At 34.6% G+C, this 18095-nt stretch overlaps 1 protein-coding gene across 1 annotated transcript in view; it reads right to left on the reverse strand.

The window, feature by feature from the left end:
* LOC145692442 (pickpocket protein 28-like) overlaps nt 1–18095 on the reverse strand; it is a 207021-nt gene that overhangs the window by 23516 nt on the left and 165410 nt on the right. The window contains exons 6-7 of the mRNA XM_081767750.1: nt 14866–14957; nt 3831–4065 (exon numbers count right to left, since the gene is read on the reverse strand). Of these exons, the coding sequence (XP_081623876.1) occupies nt 3831–4065; nt 14866–14957 (327 nt within the window). The remainder of the gene's footprint in view (nt 1–3830; nt 4066–14865; nt 14958–18095) is intronic.

Here is an 18095-nt window from a genome sequence, read left to right on the forward strand (position 1 = left end):
TTTCCCCGTGTTCGTCAGAGACCTCCCCCAAGCTGTACATTTCAGGCTAGAAGCCCAGGTGGCAATGCAGGAAGTGTAACTTTAGTGACATATTACATCCCGTTACGAAATAAAGTAATTAACCTGCCCACAATATCTTTGTAATTAGGTGACTTATTATTCCCTACAAAGTTACTGCACACTTCTCGAAAGGCCTCCCAAGCCTCACTTTTCACTTCATTAAGCTTAGAAGAAAATGAAGTATTCTTAAAAACGTCTCTGATTTGAGGCCCCGTAAAAACACCTTATTTCACCTTGGCCTCGCTGAGTCTTGGGAATACTATTCTGAGATGATTAAATGCTTCACCTTCCCGGTTCAGGACCTTTATGAGTCCTAATTTGATATGAAGGGATGGTAAGACTAATTTCTCCGGATCCACAAGACCTTCTTTAGCCACGTTCATCTCCCCTGGGACCAGTTGCTTCCTTGGCGGCCATTTTGTGATGATGTACTGATCTTTGTCTCAACTATCACAATGACACAAAAAGCAGCAGTGCTTTGTGTAACCTCCTTGTAAACCAGTGAGGATGACAATAACCTTAAAGTAGCGCATAGAAACCACTGGAACTGTTCGTACTTTATTTTCTGCAATAGGTTTAGCATGTTCTCGTATGTTTCTTTCATATGTACAGCATGAGCAATAGGGATGGCTGGCTATTCATTGCTATTGTGTAGTGACACTGCCTTGAGACTTATCCTTGAGGAATCTACGAATAACCTCCATTCTTCAATGTTGTAGTTCAACTTCAGTTGTCCCGTAAGGGATGAAAGGTTACTGCAATACATCAAATCACCATGCTTTGTAAACTTAGGAACTAGGCTCACCTCTCTTTTCCTATACATCGATATATTCACATCTTTGTTTAGTAGATTCCATCGTTGAAGTCGTGAGGCAAGCAACAGGGCCTTAGACTTGGGAAGGTTTAAGTCTCTCATCAGATCATTCAGCTCTACCTGACTTATCACATGTGGTTCATTAGTGTCAGGCACTGGATCGTAATTGGGATCTGACTGTGTACTCAAAGATTGTGCAACATTCTCACAAGCAGCAGGTTCTTCATCGGTTGAAACACTGCACAGGGTGTATGAGTCTGGTGGTACGGTTACAGGCAGACAAGCATCATGTTTCACAGGTCTCCTCGCGGAATCCAAGTTAGGATACTGTATTTATGCTTCATGCTTTTTGAGAAACCTTATATATTAGTCAGGCAGAAATAACAGCCTGAAACATGATCACGAGGCTCGCGCCAAACCATAGGTACGGTGAACGGCATCGATTTGTGTGTACCTTTCAACCATCCTGTGAGAGTACGCGCACACGAGTTACAACTTTGTTTCGGAGCCCAAACGCGATCCTGGTCACCGATTTTACAAGCGAAGTACAGATGGTAGGCTGTCTTCAGGAACGGTGACAATGGCCTATTTTGTCCCTTGAAAATCACTTCCCCACATATGTAGCAGAATGAATCTGTCGAATTGTTGCAAGTTCTCGACATGTTCGTTTAACACAAAAGTCAATATTTCACGCAGAAATATTTTTCACCTACGATATACACAGACACAGCATAACACTACCTTCTAATACAAAGATCAACTCGAAACTGAAATATTTGTTTCACGCGACCACGTGGTGTATGTCTTGGCGCCTTTTCTCAACAATCTGTCTGTCGTCTAGACAAAAGGGAGCCGACGAATGATCGCAAGTTGATTACGAAACCTTTCTCCGTCAATAACGCCAAGGTTTTTAGTGTATGCAGTGTGGAACGATAATAAATCTTTGCAGCCCGAGGGGAGGGGAACGTTTCCGGGGGGTCGTGAGCTAAAGAAAGGATTGTTCCTGGGATATAGCCTAGTAACAGTTCTTGGATTAAGATAAAAATTCAGAATTATGCACTCCAAACACGAAAAACACATATTAAATACGACAAATACAATTTTTCTGTCAATTATGGAAACAGCACCCCGCCAAAAAACAAACTTACGTTCGGGAAGTTTCTCGATGAGATATTCATAATCAGCGTCTCGAAATCTATCTGGTACACCCTTTCATCCTTGTGGGATGATTTTCATGCCGACCAGTGTTATACGTATAATTAATTCTTAGAATGAAATAGATTATATAATGTAATTCATGTATAATTGCAGAACAGATAATAATAATTTTAGTAGTACAAATACAGCTGTTACCGTTAGAATTAGATACGTTTGTAACACACTGCCAACTTGTTACGGCATAGTACCAATTTCGTGTGGTGGTAGCGAATTTCAGAACTGAAGCAGGTGAATGAAAAAGGCACAAGACCTAAACGGCACTAGTCCTAAACCTCACAAGTCCTAAATGGCATAAGACCTAGACGGCCCAAGACCTAAAATCATTTCGCGGCACAAGACCTAAACGGCACTAGTCCTAAAAGGCACAAGACCTAAAATTTAGGACTAGTGCCTATATTTTAAGACTTATGCCCTTTAAGTCTTGTTCCGTTTACTACTTATGAATGTTACCCTAGCTAAGCACTCATAACTCACAAAAAGACCTCTGGTTTGAAAAAAGGTAAGACAGGACATATATATATTGAAAAGAGTGTCAATTATCCTTGGGCTCCTCTAAGGCAACCATGCAGTGTATCCTCCTCTATGCAAGACTTCCCTTTCCATTTGAGTTGGAAATTGAGTAAACTTGAAAGGAGTTTATAACAATGTAAAGCACTTGTTACAGAAACCAACGTATGAAGAATAATATGGAGATTTGAAGGTGATAGGTTTTGTTTTACGTTTAGACTTAAGCTACACACATTGGTACAAGAAGTGTGTCTGATGAGCATGGTGAGAAGTTTCGCTAATTAATTCGGATCTTAGAGCAGCGATACGAAAAAAAAGTCTGTTAAATCTTGTACGTGACACACTCCCACGTCATACAGAAGAGGGCCTATATAGAAGTTTTTATGTTGTACTTTTTAACGATTTTGCTAAATCTATATCTAGGATTTTGTCACTTAACTGTCTCGTTTTCTTGGTTAGTAATGTATAAGTGCATTGATGTCTGTCGAATCTTAATGCGTGTACACGTTGTTTCATAATTGTTTAATTTTACTGGTTTTAATTTTCTCAGGGTATTGATTATGTAATTCTGCACACATTAATGATTATACCCTATTAATAATAGTTTATTGTTCTGTTACCTAAAGTGTGATGTGCAAATTTTTAAATACTTTCCATTGTATATAGAAACAAACAATTTTACTAAAAGGGATAAAATAAAAATTGCCGGATTTTGTTCAACATTTCATACCAACATTTCCCAGAAACTAAACTTGACAAAATATACGTGACCTGAGTTTCGTGATTAGAAAGTCAAGAAATGTAAGAAGAAATTACTTTTTTTTTTTAGAAAATAGGAAGAAATGAAATATATAGAACAGTGATAATTGGACGTGGGGATGGGTTCGGTGAAACTAAGACCTTTTGTTCCAATGTGACAAGAATTATAATTTACGACATATTAAATTTAGATGCAAATGTGATTAGCGTCAGTGCAAATCTTGTGATAATCACATGGCTGCTGGCCATAGTTAATATGCTTTAAAATAAAGCCATCCTCATGTTGATATATCAATATCAACAAAGATTCATCGGTCCTTATTTCCTATGAATGATAGAGGAGGAAAATAATAATTTGTTAGTCTTGTAAGCTGAAATAATATACGCCATTGATAATCACTTGAAGCATGTATGGTAACCAACGATTATTGGAATGAAGTAAAGAATTATCATTGGAAGTATGTATTCCTACCTGATACTGAGGCATTTTCCTTTCTGATGGGAGTTCATAAATGATTCTGCTCCTGCAACATGTATACGCCGAACGAATGTTCGTGGATTCATCACTTTCCCTTGATCCTTTGTTTTTCTGCAGCCAACCGCTTTACATATGTTTTGAAACAACTGAAGACAGCAAAGATAAAATAGTTCTAGAATTGCTAATAAACTTCCTCCAAAGAACAGACTTCCAAACCCTCCAAAATTAACTGAAACAAGGAGAAAGTTTCAATGTGTCACAATAATTAGTAAGAGGTATTGTTCTATGCTCTATAAATAATATTACTCATCTCACACTATAACAATTTAATAGTATCGAAGTAAAAGAAGCAAATAGTAATTTAAGACACAACTAATAATTTCTATACTAGGGTCAGGCAATGAGCTCGCAACCTATTGTTGTCAAACGTACAGCGAGAAATACGGTGTATGCTTTCAGTGGCCGAATCTTGGGACGTATTGCCTGAGTTCTTCCTTGTTTATAACACACAGCACACAACATATATCTCACTACAATTCACACAGGTACTGTTGCTCTTACAGGTAATTTTGTGATGTGGATTTGGGATTGGTGGAGCTCGTGACAGCTATTAGAGGATGGTACATCAGTATGCTTACGAAGTTTTCCTGCAGAAGCAATTTAATGAAATTTATATAGAATGCAAGTGATTTCAACAAGACACTACATCTTACGACATCATTGTCCTGGTACGTTACAAATTCTCGGATCTAATTCTCTTTTAATGTGAAGACCAGAAATTGCCACCTAGGTTGTGTGACCCGTACTTCTTTCTACTACTTCTTGTTAGAGATTGTGAGATCTCCATGATGTATGCAACCAAACTCCGAACAGTCCGGAGACTTTTGGATGAATTCTTTACGTTATTTGCTACATCAATAAACAAGTATGTGCAAAAGTAATTCTAAATAAAAGAAAAAGATAGTAAGGCACTGCAGAGTAAGTCGTAGTGTATATATGCTGGATGGCATCTTTCATTCTTAACCTGTTAAATCCATGACGTTTAATGGAATACTTTTTAAAACTGATTCATTTGTAGAATATGATATTGCAAAAGTAGGTTTGAAGAAAAATAACTTGAGAATTTGTCATGCTTCACAAATTAGATCTAAATGTCATAGATTAAGACAATATAGCTTAAGTTACAATTAAGTCATCACAAAAGTTTAGAATACGTTGTCAACAAACGTGTATGCCATTAGAAAAACAGTAGTACATATACCAACGAAGAGGTTAGCTAAAGACCGTGGTTCAGGGAAGGTTCTCAGTTTCGGTAAGAAACCTGGCAATAATGGAAAAGTACCGATGGTCATTACTATTACTATTTATTTCCACACAACAGGCATTATGCCTAATTACAATTTTGCGTATAATCAAGATTGTTATATTATAGACCAACTCAAACAAACTTTTAAATACTCTTAGTTTTACATTTATTACTCGTTTACTGATTTTAATTCATTACTTTGGACACTATTGTCCTAGAAACATTTTACTTATTCCAAATTTATGAATATCTTAAGCTACGTATTATACATTATTGTATGAGACATCCATTCGCCATATGTAGCATGCCAGCGCGTGCCTTTATGCAGTAAAACGTTTTCTTATTACTAATTCAAGTTTTGGATGATTGAAAATGCACTGCTTTGTTGAATTTAAATAAATAAATTTGATATTATTATTCACGATCTTATGAAGAAGTTCTAAGTTCTGGAGATATTTCTTCTTTGTTTCAATGTTGGAATGTTAACATTGTTTATTACTTTATTACATGATAAATATGCAGCATAGAAACCTGTTTCCTTGTACATTATTTCCAAACTTTACACTGGATACCTTCTATCAGTTGTAAAAAATTTTTCGTTATTCGTTGTCAAATAATAAAACATTCTAATTCGGATCTAACAAAAAATAAAATAATTTCAAAAATGTTGACTGTTTTAAAAACTCCTTACTAAAACGACAGATGAAGCCAAGATTTCTGTACGCATTATTCGTAATGTTTTCGATATGATGAGCGTATGCTAGCTTTGAATCAAATAACACTCCTGAAGTCTTAATCTTGTTAAGTCTACAAAACATTATTCCGTTAATAGAATTGTCATAACTTATAGTTTCCTTCTACGGTAAAATAAGGTTTCACAATTTGAGCGAATATAACGTCAATTCGTTGAAGTCACCGTATATCTTTACATTTTATAAATCAGTTTGTTGTTTTAATCATTATAAGTCCACTTTAGTCAGGTGTATAACATCAAGTTATGTGTAAATAATAACGTAGCAGAATTTTCAATGCGATCAATTATCTCATTATTCGTTATAAAGAATATTAAAGGTTCCTAGACATTCACATTGTGAAACGCCTCATACTGTCTTCAACTTTTAAGATATAAGGCCTAGGTAAACCACAGATTTTTAGCGGTTACATAACAATGAAACTAACATTGTTTCGGAATTTTTTTAAGAAAAAAATTACGAATTATGTTTTCTTTACTAAAATGTAGTAGTCAACTAACTGAAAGGCTTCCTGGAAATCTATATATATATTACGTTCCACTTATCTCTCAAGTTTCTTTGCAACGAAATCAGTAATAATTAACGAATTTCAAGGAGAAGATATCTCTTCCAAGAGACAATGTTTGTATTTTAAGAGGCAAGGTTGTATCTGCTTTTGTACTGGATTTTATGAAATACATTAATATTTTTTTGCAAATGAGGATAAGATAGCTACTAATTAGAGGGTGGCGAGCACTAAACTAATATAAATTACTCTTGTAGTACTCTTGTAGTTACTTTAGTAAATTACTTCCGTAGTAATATACTATTTTAGAAACTGTTGGAGAGCTCAATCTCTATTTAATTCTTTAGTTGTAACTGCCTTTTTCCTGAAGAAGTAAGCCATTTTTACACACTGCTGGAACGCGCATTCCCTTTCCTATTGGGAGCTGAAGCTTATCAGAAGATGTGCCCATGAAAAGAGGCAGAGAGCATGGAGTTGTAGTTAAGAACAGCAGGTTGTTGTGAAAAGCAGACGAGCTTCATTCGTTAAAAATGCGTTTAATACAAGAGGAATATAATACAAAAATGTTGTTAATTGAAAGACAAAGAAAAATCATGGAAGAAGAACATAATCTTAAAATGTTACATACGTCTACATAAATCGACGTATATAACCATATATAACCATACGTCTATAATCTAATCTAATATAAATAAAATAGAGTCCCCAGATCAAGACGAAGCGTTTTTTTTTTTTTTTTTTTCAAATTTCGAACCAGAGGGGCCTCCGGCTGGGCGTTTACCGGTACCAGCTTTTGAACCAGACAAATTGGCAGAGAGTTACCAAATATTATGAATAAAAACGAATTCAAGTACTAAATGGAGAAACTTCAAGTTCCGGTTCTCCAGATAATGCGCTCGAGAAATTTATGTTTTTGTAAATGAATATAAATATGTTTTGTATTTGTTTGATATTGCTTTCAATAGCTAATATGTTCTTGTTTTTCACATGACATAATATTTGAGTTTACTATTTCTGCATTAGTACATTTATTTTTTCTAATTACCACATTCTAATATGTACTTGTATTAGCAAAATTATAAAAGTAGACATATTATTTTTCTTAGAAATAATCAAAACATCTTTATTGTATAGCTCTGTGTACTGAAGCAAGAAATAAAACGAAAATCTTAATCACCTAGCTGCAAAAAAAAAAGAAAAAGAAAAAGAAAAAAGAGAAAAAGAAAAGAAAAAGGAAAAGGAAAAAGAAAGAAACAAAAAAGAGAGAAATATAACTGTAAAATTATACATAAATAATATGGGTCACATTTCACAGCAGTAGTGAGGATCCAATGCCTCACTCATTCATTTAAGAAGGAAAACAATAATTTATTATTTTACTAACAAGTTGGGTACAATTTCAATTAAAATAATTAAGCATAATAGACCTTCTGACAGCTTGTCCTGCAGCATCTGCTTCTGGCTGAAATTCATATTGGTTGATATGATTCACATCTACAGAATCAGCGTTTCTTCTAGACATGTTTTTGTGGGGCATTGCCCCCGAAAGCTCAAAGTTTTCCCCCGGAGAAGAGTTAAATAATACGTCCATAATCTAATCTAATATAAATAAAATAGAGTCCCCAGATCAAGACGAAGCGTTTTTTTTTTTAAAAAAAAAAAAGAAAATTCGAACCAGGGGTGTTTCAGGTGGCGTCTACCGGGACATGTAAAAGTAGTAGAAAATGACCGATATTAGTGTCGAATTCATAGTTTTCGCGGTCGCTGAAATTAATGGTGAAACTCCGATCACATTAACTTCCAAATTCACGCTATTCAGCTCCTGGCCGGGGGTCACCGGGAAGAGGGGGTGAGATACCGAGACATATAAAAGTAATCCAAAATGACCGATATTAGTGCCAAATCCAGTTTTATTTGTCGGTGAAATCAATGGTGACACTTCCATTAGCGATGACTTGCAAATTCAGTTACAATTGTATGCTGGCCGGAAGACAGCGGGGGGGGGGGGGGACAGATACCAAGACATGTAAAAAATAGCCCAAAATGACCGATATTAGTATCAAATCCATAGTTTTCGCGGTCGCTGAGATCAATGGTGATACTCCCACAGGCGTTGACTTCCAAATGCAGCCTCCGTGCGAAGCATGGTTATATTCAACTAGTGTAATAATAAAAAATATAATATTACAATGTAAAAATAATGTTAAATAATACTATGTAACTAATAATGTTAAATAATGTTAAATATTACATAATAATACTATGTAATATGTTCTCCTCCGAATACTAACTGTCCCAATCTGGAACTTTTTTTGAAAGAAACAGCACAGCATCAGGGTGAGAAATAAATCTCCTACTTCTGTTCCAAAGTTGTGCAGAGCTGCAGCAGCCTCAATAACATTCCCAAACTTGTTTTGTTTACATCGCATTCTTTTAGTGAGAATTTGGAAACGTTTCTTTCAAACACTGAATGTACGTTCTATTACACATCTTGTAGCAATATGGGCTCTATTGTAGCGCCCTACGACTCCTGTGTGGGGTCGAAACACAGGAGTCATAAGATGTTTGGAGAGAACATATCCACTATCTCCAACAAGCAACTGGAGGCCGCCGTGGCTCAGTGGTAGAGCGTTCACTTCTGGTGCTTGTAAAAAATAGCCCAAAATGACCGATATTAGTATCAAATCCATAGTTTTCGCGGTCGCTGAGATCAATGGTGATACTCCCACAGGCGTTGACATCCAAATGCAGCCTCCGTGCGAAGCATGGTTATATTCAACTAGTGTAATAATAAAAAATATAATATTACAATGTAAAAATAATGTTAAATAATACTATGTAACTAATAATGTTAAATAATGTTAAATATTACATAATAATACTATGTAATATGTTCTCCTCCGAATACTAACTGTCCCAATCTGGAACTTTTTTTGAAAGAAACTGCAAAGCATCAGGGTGAGAAATAAATCTCCTACTTCTGTTCCAAAGTTGTGCAGAGCTGCAGCAGCGTCAATAACATTCCCAAACTTGTTTTGTTTACATCGCATTCTTTTAGTGAGAATTTGGAAACGTTTCTTCCAAACACTGAATGTACGTTCTATTACACATCTTGTAGCAATATGGGCTCTATTGTAGCGCCCTACGACTCCTGTGTGGGGTCGAAACACAGGAGTCATAAGATGTTTGGAGAGAACATATCCACTATCTCCAACAAGCAACTGGAGGCCGCCGTGGCTCAGTGGTAGAGCGTTCACTTCTGGTGCTTGGGATCCTGGGTTCGATCCCAGACCCCGCCAAGTGAACCTTGTGGTTGACAAACACCGTGTGCGTGGGTTTTTTCGGGGTTATCCCGTTTCCTCCCACTTTCTTCATTCCACCATTCCATTCATCACTCATCATGACCGTCTCCTTTAGCCTAACCGGCATAACTGTGGGACGTAAAACTCAAAGATTTCATTTTTATTTCAAACAAGCAACCTATTATATTGTTCGTTTTCCAATTCTGCAGCAATTCTAATATTGTCCCAAATGCGTGAATCATGCATGCAACTCAACCAACGGCTTACCACGTTCAAAATCTTCATATTGAATCACAATTGATTTGTGTATTGATAGAAAAGAAATTCTTGCGATTTCTGTATAGTTCTGCGTGTGCTCCAAAAGGACAAAGTATGGGTATATGTACACAATCTATGGCCGCTATGATATTCGGAAATCAACCAATTCGATCGAATTACATTTTTCTCCTTGATGTATTTTCTTGGTTCTGTAGCATGGACACACACAGTGGCTTTAAGACAATTGAACTATCACACTGTTAAAAGCTTTTCCAGCAGTATTACGATGGATGTTAATCAGGGCTGGATTAACACATCTGGAGGCCCGGGACTAGAAAAAATATGTGGGCCCTGCTGACTTAACCTAATACATTTCTGTGAAAGTACAATAGGAAAGTTAAGGGAATATGTTTCATATTTTCTGTCATATTTTATTTTATGATGATGATTGTATCTTCATGATTCCTTTTAGATAGCCGGTTGAGGTTTTGATCAGAGTGGAGACTCCTGTCCAACTGGAGGCCCGGGGATACAGCCCCCTAAACCCCTCCCTTTATCCGGCCCTGATATTAATGAAATCCCCTGCTACGATTTGATAAGTACCAGTGCAAAAGATTCGCAATCCGCAAAGGTAATGCAGCCTAGGAAACAAAGCTACAGTAACGGCTCCAACATATCAAGCAAAGACTCAAACATTCCTTACGCAACCCAAACCGCTCTTTGAAACCATTGTTTCTATACATTTTAAACGGATCTCTTCTCTTCATTAAAACCCTCATTCTTGTTATGTCTACCTCTTCCTCCATCTCCATATATTCTTCGTAGTCCAGGTAATAGATAGAATTCGATATTTAACACTCAGAAACCAAACAACAAACATTACCTTCTAACTTTACTCCTACTACTGCTTAGGAGTAAATTTTGTTCTTATTTACTCCTTAAGTTACTAATGTAGTAGCGTACTCTTTGACGGTGCTCTCCACCACATGTGGAGGAAATAAATTTACTACAGTAGTAGAAGAAAATTTTACTCCTGTTTTAATTTACTCCTTTAGTTCAGTACTCTCGACTGGAAGTCGCCGATTTCCTACTATCTTAGTAACTTACTACTTTAGTTTCACTTACTCTCGGTTGGTGCTCGCCACAAGATTTTGGACGGGTACGTATTAAACATTCCTTACCTTGCTCTGGATATAAAATTATTTTACCATCATATTTAGTAAAATATGCTGAAGGTTTTTAAGAATATCAGTACATTCTTTGATTACATATGGAGATATTAAGTCTGGGTAGTAGGATACTTTTAGTTTCAAGTTTGTAATCGTTTCTATGACTTTTCTGTGTTAATTTTGTTTATGTTAAAGAGGTAGTTATGTAAGTTAGTTACCATAATCAGTTAACTTTATAGTATTCTACAGTTTAATAAACTATGGAAAAGAAAGTACAAATGCCGCGGATATTTCAATATGTTGCTTTAATTTCTCGCCAAGATGTGACGCTAATTTAATTCACAGTATCACTGACACAGACACTACAAAATTTTTCTAATTTGTGTGGCTTGTTGTCTATGTAGAGTTTGTTGAATCTTAGAAGCACTCGTTTACACCGAGTCCTAGCAGTTATCGCTGTACTGCTAGTGTTTTTCTTATTTCACGAACGTTTGCTGATAAGTCCTCCAATATTATTGCACGACTTCCCTGACCTTTATATGTGTTTCTTAATATTTGAGATTTTGTTTTATATCCATGGAATTTCACTGTGGTAGAAGTGTTTGTTCCTTTTCGCAAACGTTACACCCTTTCAATATTATCACAAGAAATGTTTTTAGCAGTGTTTCTCGGACAAACATTTTGGACTGTCTTCTCAGTCTTAGTCTAGTCCCAGTACCTTAATAGGACTTATACATAGACAGCCATTTTTTTTATATTTTGCACAGGATAGAATGGTAGAACAGTTGCCTATTTAAATTAGAACAATAAGTAAAATTATTCTAGAGAAATAAGAAAAATACACGTAAGCGGAAATACAGTATAATATCAATCTTTGTAAGATGCCGAGGGGTGCTTTGAAGAATTATAAAAGGATTTGGAGAGTTTGGTTTGTTAAACATCGTGAATGTCTTATATGATATAACGATAGCTTTTGTTTCCGCGTTTTTCTTAACTTCTAAGCCAGGAACATATTTCAATTTTTGTGGAAATAGATATTAGACTTAAATACGTAGAAAACGAACAAACAGCTTTTAAAATACAGCAGGTAGTTTCAAAAAGTTAAAAATTCAATTGCTTACATATTTAATTTAATTATCCGTAAACTAAGTAAGTCTCTAACATGGGTTTTCTTGCAAACAAGTAATTTGTTTTTGATTATTTACTTTATACAAATACAACAACTTCCTCGCAAATATTCACGGTTCTCAGAACAACTGAGAATTTAGATGTTTCTCCTAGTTACTGCCTTAAGCTCTAGAACGTAAGCTTAATTTATAAAAGTGGCAATTTTACTAGTTGTCTATATTCTTAAATTTTTTTTCGCAATATCGTCTACAGGCAAATTATTTTTAAATTGCGTTCCTATAAAAACTTCGGAATTTATATTTTAATAAAATACTGTACACTTACGAAAGGGTACAAATTTTTTATTAATTACAACGGATAAATTTTGAGATCTCAGAATGAAAGACGACACCCAAGACATGTCACGTACGACTCGCTCTACAATAATTTACTCTCTAGATTATATTTATTATTACTTGCACTTACTTGTCCATTGATGTACCGGAAGTCTATAACGCGATTAATTTTCTTCTGAAGTTCTCGCATTGTTCTAGGATCGGGGTGATTGCACTCTTGAGTAGAAGTTTATAAATTCAAAGACTACAAAACGAAGTGTTAATAAGAAGAACAATCGCATGACCTCGCTTGCCATTTCTGGTAATAGTCAATAGAACACAATCACGGTAATAGATGTCGCTAAATAGAGTTCCTTCCTGTATAATGTCAACAGATGCCGTTAGCATGCTGGAAATTTGCTAATATGTAAATATTGTGATGATTTACTAGGGACTGAATTGTATTTTCTCAATTACTTAGTAAATGGATATTAATGCTAATGACCAAGATTGTGTTTTGATATTTATTATTAGGACCAGTAAAGAATTCGAACTTTTAATTAATCAGTATTTTAATATACTTAGTGTAGAGATCACCGCACGCTTGAGCGCAGTTGTTCATGTTTTCATTTAAACGAAATTTCAAAATAAATTAAATCGTTACAAGAGTTGTGCTTTTCGATTGTTCAATTCTTTATAAATTCTGAATGATGTAACTGTAATTTTTGCTTTGTTGCACACACCGTCACAAACGTTCGATCATTTCGTAAATTCCAATTTATTCCAACTAATTAGACATTTTTCTCTCTCTAGGTTAGTTTGCAGATTTTCTTATAATATATATTAAATGATGGTATATGCAGACTCTATACATTTTTATATTAAGAGTTTAGTTTTAAGATAAAAATCGAGTGTTGAAAGAAATTTCCTTCTTAATCAAATGAAGCATTTAGTGTTGGAAACGCGTTAGACGTCTGTGATTACCAGTAGAACAAGAGTGTGCAGTTAACTGAACGGAACGACAGTGTCAAATGTACGATCTCTTTGATTTCATAAGGGGGCGAATTCTTGGAGATCATTGAAACATGACGGTGAAGAAAGTTGAAAGTGTAGTGGATATTCCGCGAGGGTTAATGTCCAAAGTGATGATAGCATACAAAACCCAAGGCATAATCTCATCAGTTAATAGGATGAAAACTTTAAATGCCAGATCGCACCAAATATTAACGTGATTTACAACTCTGAACCGTCTGCAGCTGTTGCAACAAATACCAATGTTTTAGCACGACACATATGGTCATAAGTATATTCAACTTTTACAACTGATGAATGCAAATGTACGACGTTGTAAGATGTGTCATCGTCCAACTTATTTCGAACTACAGGCCATATTTATTTGTTATTGGTGACCGAAGAACTGAAGAACTTCCGGCCAATCGTGAAAAAAGGAGACGGTTCTGTAATTTTGGATGCCATAATATTCTGGTTTCAATAGATCTTATTCTGCGGGTTACTGGTCTTGTTCGTGTTCATGATTATTTCGACATCTCAGAGTACCATATGCACCTTATTATGCTGTTTCTCAAAGGCGCCATATTTTGAGATAATAAGAGCTCTTTCACGCAAGTGGAACTGTTTCGGCGTGACTTGAGGAATATCAACGCGAAGTTAACAAGTTTCTCTGGCCCGTCCGATTCCTGGATGTGAACATAATTGGCTGTCTGTTCTGCGAGCACAAATATGGTGCAGAGTTCCGTCTAGAACCCCCTTCATGAAACAAATGATGCATTGCACACCGAATGATGTAATTGTCCACCTACTGCCACTCACGACCCGAATGACTTTATTGTACATCAGAGCCCTTCTACGGAAGAAAATTGCTTCAAAGATACATAATTTAGAAATATCAATTTTGTCAGGTATTTCCATTGAATTGGTAAGCAACCATATAACTTTCTTCCACTTTTGTAATGACAACATATCTATTTCTCTATTTCTAAATACGTGAAAATGACAAGCTATGGCTACTTCACTTACTTAGAGAGATTTGTCGGGATTAAATTATGTATGCTCTCTCACTGTATGATATGGGTTTTTGAATTCGATCCCAGCTGGAGTACTTCATGTTCCGATCAAACTTAAAGTGTATAAGTAGTTTTACTTATGTTTTAGTCGTAGTGTTAAAAAGGAAGACTTCACCCCTCCCCTCAAACACACAAAAATACCAAGCTTAACTCTGCAGTTATCGCTAATATAATCAATTAGCCTCTACATTGTTTTATATCTCCAACTTACCTAACATCTCCAAATCTCCAAACATAATATCACGTTTGAATCTTATCATTGGAAATCTGCCCATTCCAAATGCTGCTACATTAAATTTGGTGCTGCAATATATGATAAAATGTATTACTTTTATTACCCATTATCATTATACTAATACTTCACGAATATTTAACTTTCATTAGTATCCAACGTCCTGGATTTCTATCTTCTAACTGCCATCTTCCTGGCGTCATGCTGAAAATCTTCGTATATTTCGGTATGAGTTTCATTTTAATAAGTAGTTTAATAATCGGAAAATATCAGTTGTTGAGTTTTAAAAAACGCTTTTGTCAATTTTGTTGATACTTACTTATGATTATTTACAGTCGTATATATACAGTTCAATGAGCTTTATTGATTGTGTATCTCTCATATTTGGGTATTTGTTTTCGTTTAACGCTAAGACATAATTTTGTAGAAGTGTTTATTCTTATTATCAACATCATTCTGATATTTTAAATAACTTACAAAAATTAACTTTTACATTTCATGTTAACGTGTGGTGATCGTGAATCAACAATTTACTGTAGACCTATCAAGTTTACATTTTTCTAATAGTAAGGTATTGGTTGTTGTCATTTACAAAAAAAAAAATAATAATAAATAAAATAAAAATTAGAAAAAATGTGGAAGCAAATAACTTTGAAGAAAAATAAATTTTAATAATTTATTGTTTTTGTTATTTATCCTAGAAATACAAAAGGTACACCGAAATTATCGAAAAAATTCATTCGATAAAATCATTTATCGAAACAATAACCAGAATATTGCATTACAATTGTCAGAATAGCTGTCTTTTATCACTACATACAAACGAAGGCTAGTTCTTATTCCAAAAGTTGACATCCATTTTCAAGAGGGAAAATATATGGCTCCAAAGGGATTCCACGTGGACATGGTTCCACTCAGAACTAACACTCAACATACAAGTGATGACATTGAAAAAAAAGATAATGGCATGGGTATAGAGATCAAAAATTGACTATCACAACTATAACATACACCATATAATTTCCAATTTATGCGTTTGACATTTCTTAATGGAATTCTGGGCAAGCATATTATTCTCAAAATTGATAGTTGCTTATCAGAAATGTCAATAGAGACGACTCACGAAACAAAATCTGATGTTGTCTGAACAGGATACCAATAATGATAACTACAAGTATTATGATAACTGTTTCTTTTATGTAAATGATAATTCCTAAATTAATTTGGATTCACAAATTTTATCCGAAATACAAACAATAATTTACACAATGGAAGCACACCAAAGAGGGACCAAGCTGTTACGTGTCCAGATGAGATCTGTGTTTTTCCTTTTTCCTAGACAAAGATCTGTGTTTTTTTCAAGAGCGGGGAAGCGAAAGGTGTTCTCTTAGTTTCGATTTACAAATGGCTTGAGGAGTTTCCCTTTTAGTCTGAAAGATTTCAAAAAAGAAAATAGGGTTTGAATGAAGTTGTTTCTGCACCAACCCAACAATGCTTCTTGTCACACAACAGTTGCTACCACAGAAAAAGTACATCTTCAGATTATTATGTTCCCTCACATCAGACACGAATCAATCTGGAACTCGATTCGCTTTAGACAAAGACGTCATTGGTGGTGGGGAATATTATTTGGAGACCCACGATAAATATTTCTATTCAACAGGATTGAGAAAATACCGGAAGCTATGGGTAAAATGTATACTTAGTCAGGAGAACTACGTTGAAAAGAAATATATTTACATCGCTTTACTTCCTTTTCTTCATGGTAGTCAGACCACGAAATTTTGATATAGTACTCTTAGATTACGTACACTTTTGTGTTTCCACAATATAAAGTAAACTTATATTCTACGTTAGATATCGTATAGCATATGAAAGAGGAGGTCCTTCATATATATATGATTCCAGTGTTTTCATAAAATTTTCTAATTAGATTAAGAACATAAAGTAGCCGATACTTAACTACATTTTTCATTATAGTTACTACTAAGAATGGGATAACTTAGTACAAAGGAAGTCGAAGAATGTGTCAAATTTTCCTATTTATTGCTAACTAATTAACAATAAAAATAATTGACCTCCACAACAGCGATAACATTGAAATATCTATGTGAAATGTAGTACCTATTTCACTGCCTTCTACTTACATAAATCTGAACATTACGTTAAAAAAGAAAACTTTGTTAAACGTTAAAAATACTTTGCAATTATTGTCAAAACGAGATCTCATAAGAATCTAATAAACAGTTTACACCCAGTTTATTTCAGTAGTTTTACCAACAGCTTAAGGACACAATATTTCAATAAAAATGAAACGTAATTAATTCCTAGTACCAAAACCTGGAATAAAATAAACAAATATTCCACTGAGCATATTAGTACCTATTTCGAGTCATACCTGCACAACATACCGATGAAAAGTTTTCAATTCGTTACACAGTACTTGCCTAAGATTATAAATCCCTACTGTTATAGTACTTATAAGTAAGAATTAAATAGATATTCAGATTTACAGTATAAGAAAGGAATAACTTTTTCGTGTAACTAAACCTTCAGTAATGAAAAATATGTCCATGCTTTCTAAGACAAAGTTTTTTTCTATTATGAATTACTATATCTCTCTCATTAAATTTGACGGCTACGCTCTTTGTGATTAATTGTCTTCTGATATATTGATACAAAAAGTAATCGAAAAAAATTCAAGTCCATGCTGAAGCACGACTAATGAGGTAATTTTAATAAAAAACAAAATTCTGAAACGTTATTGAGACGTGATGTGTAGCTAGTTGTTCCATTTTTGAATGTTATCATGAAGTATTGAAGTTAACAATAATTTGACATACGAAGGAAATAATAGGAAATCCTAGTGGAATATTTAGCAACTTTTATCGACAATGCCCATATTATGGAGACCAGATTAATTGAATCATTGCTCTTTATAACACCTTAGTTCTAATAACCATTGAAGGGATTAACAATTAATAAAGATTAATTTTATTTTAACTTGAAAACAAATATCGTTAGTTTTATGTTTTTTTCTGTTCCCGAATTAAAAATTTTCTTCTACATAATAATTGTAGCATTGTCGTATATATTTATAAGTCTGTGGTTAAGTGCCTTGTTTCATACAAAAATTAAATCGCAAATATAAATCTGTTCTTATTCTATTACATAAATAGAAACAACGTAATCAGACACAGTAGAACGCA

The sequence above is a fragment of the Thermobia domestica genome, chromosome 8 (assembly GCF_964235325.1).
Source record: "Thermobia domestica chromosome 8, izTheDome1.hap1.1, whole genome shotgun sequence".
In the NCBI taxonomy this organism is placed as follows: Eukaryota; Metazoa; Arthropoda; class Insecta; order Zygentoma; family Lepismatidae; genus Thermobia; species Thermobia domestica.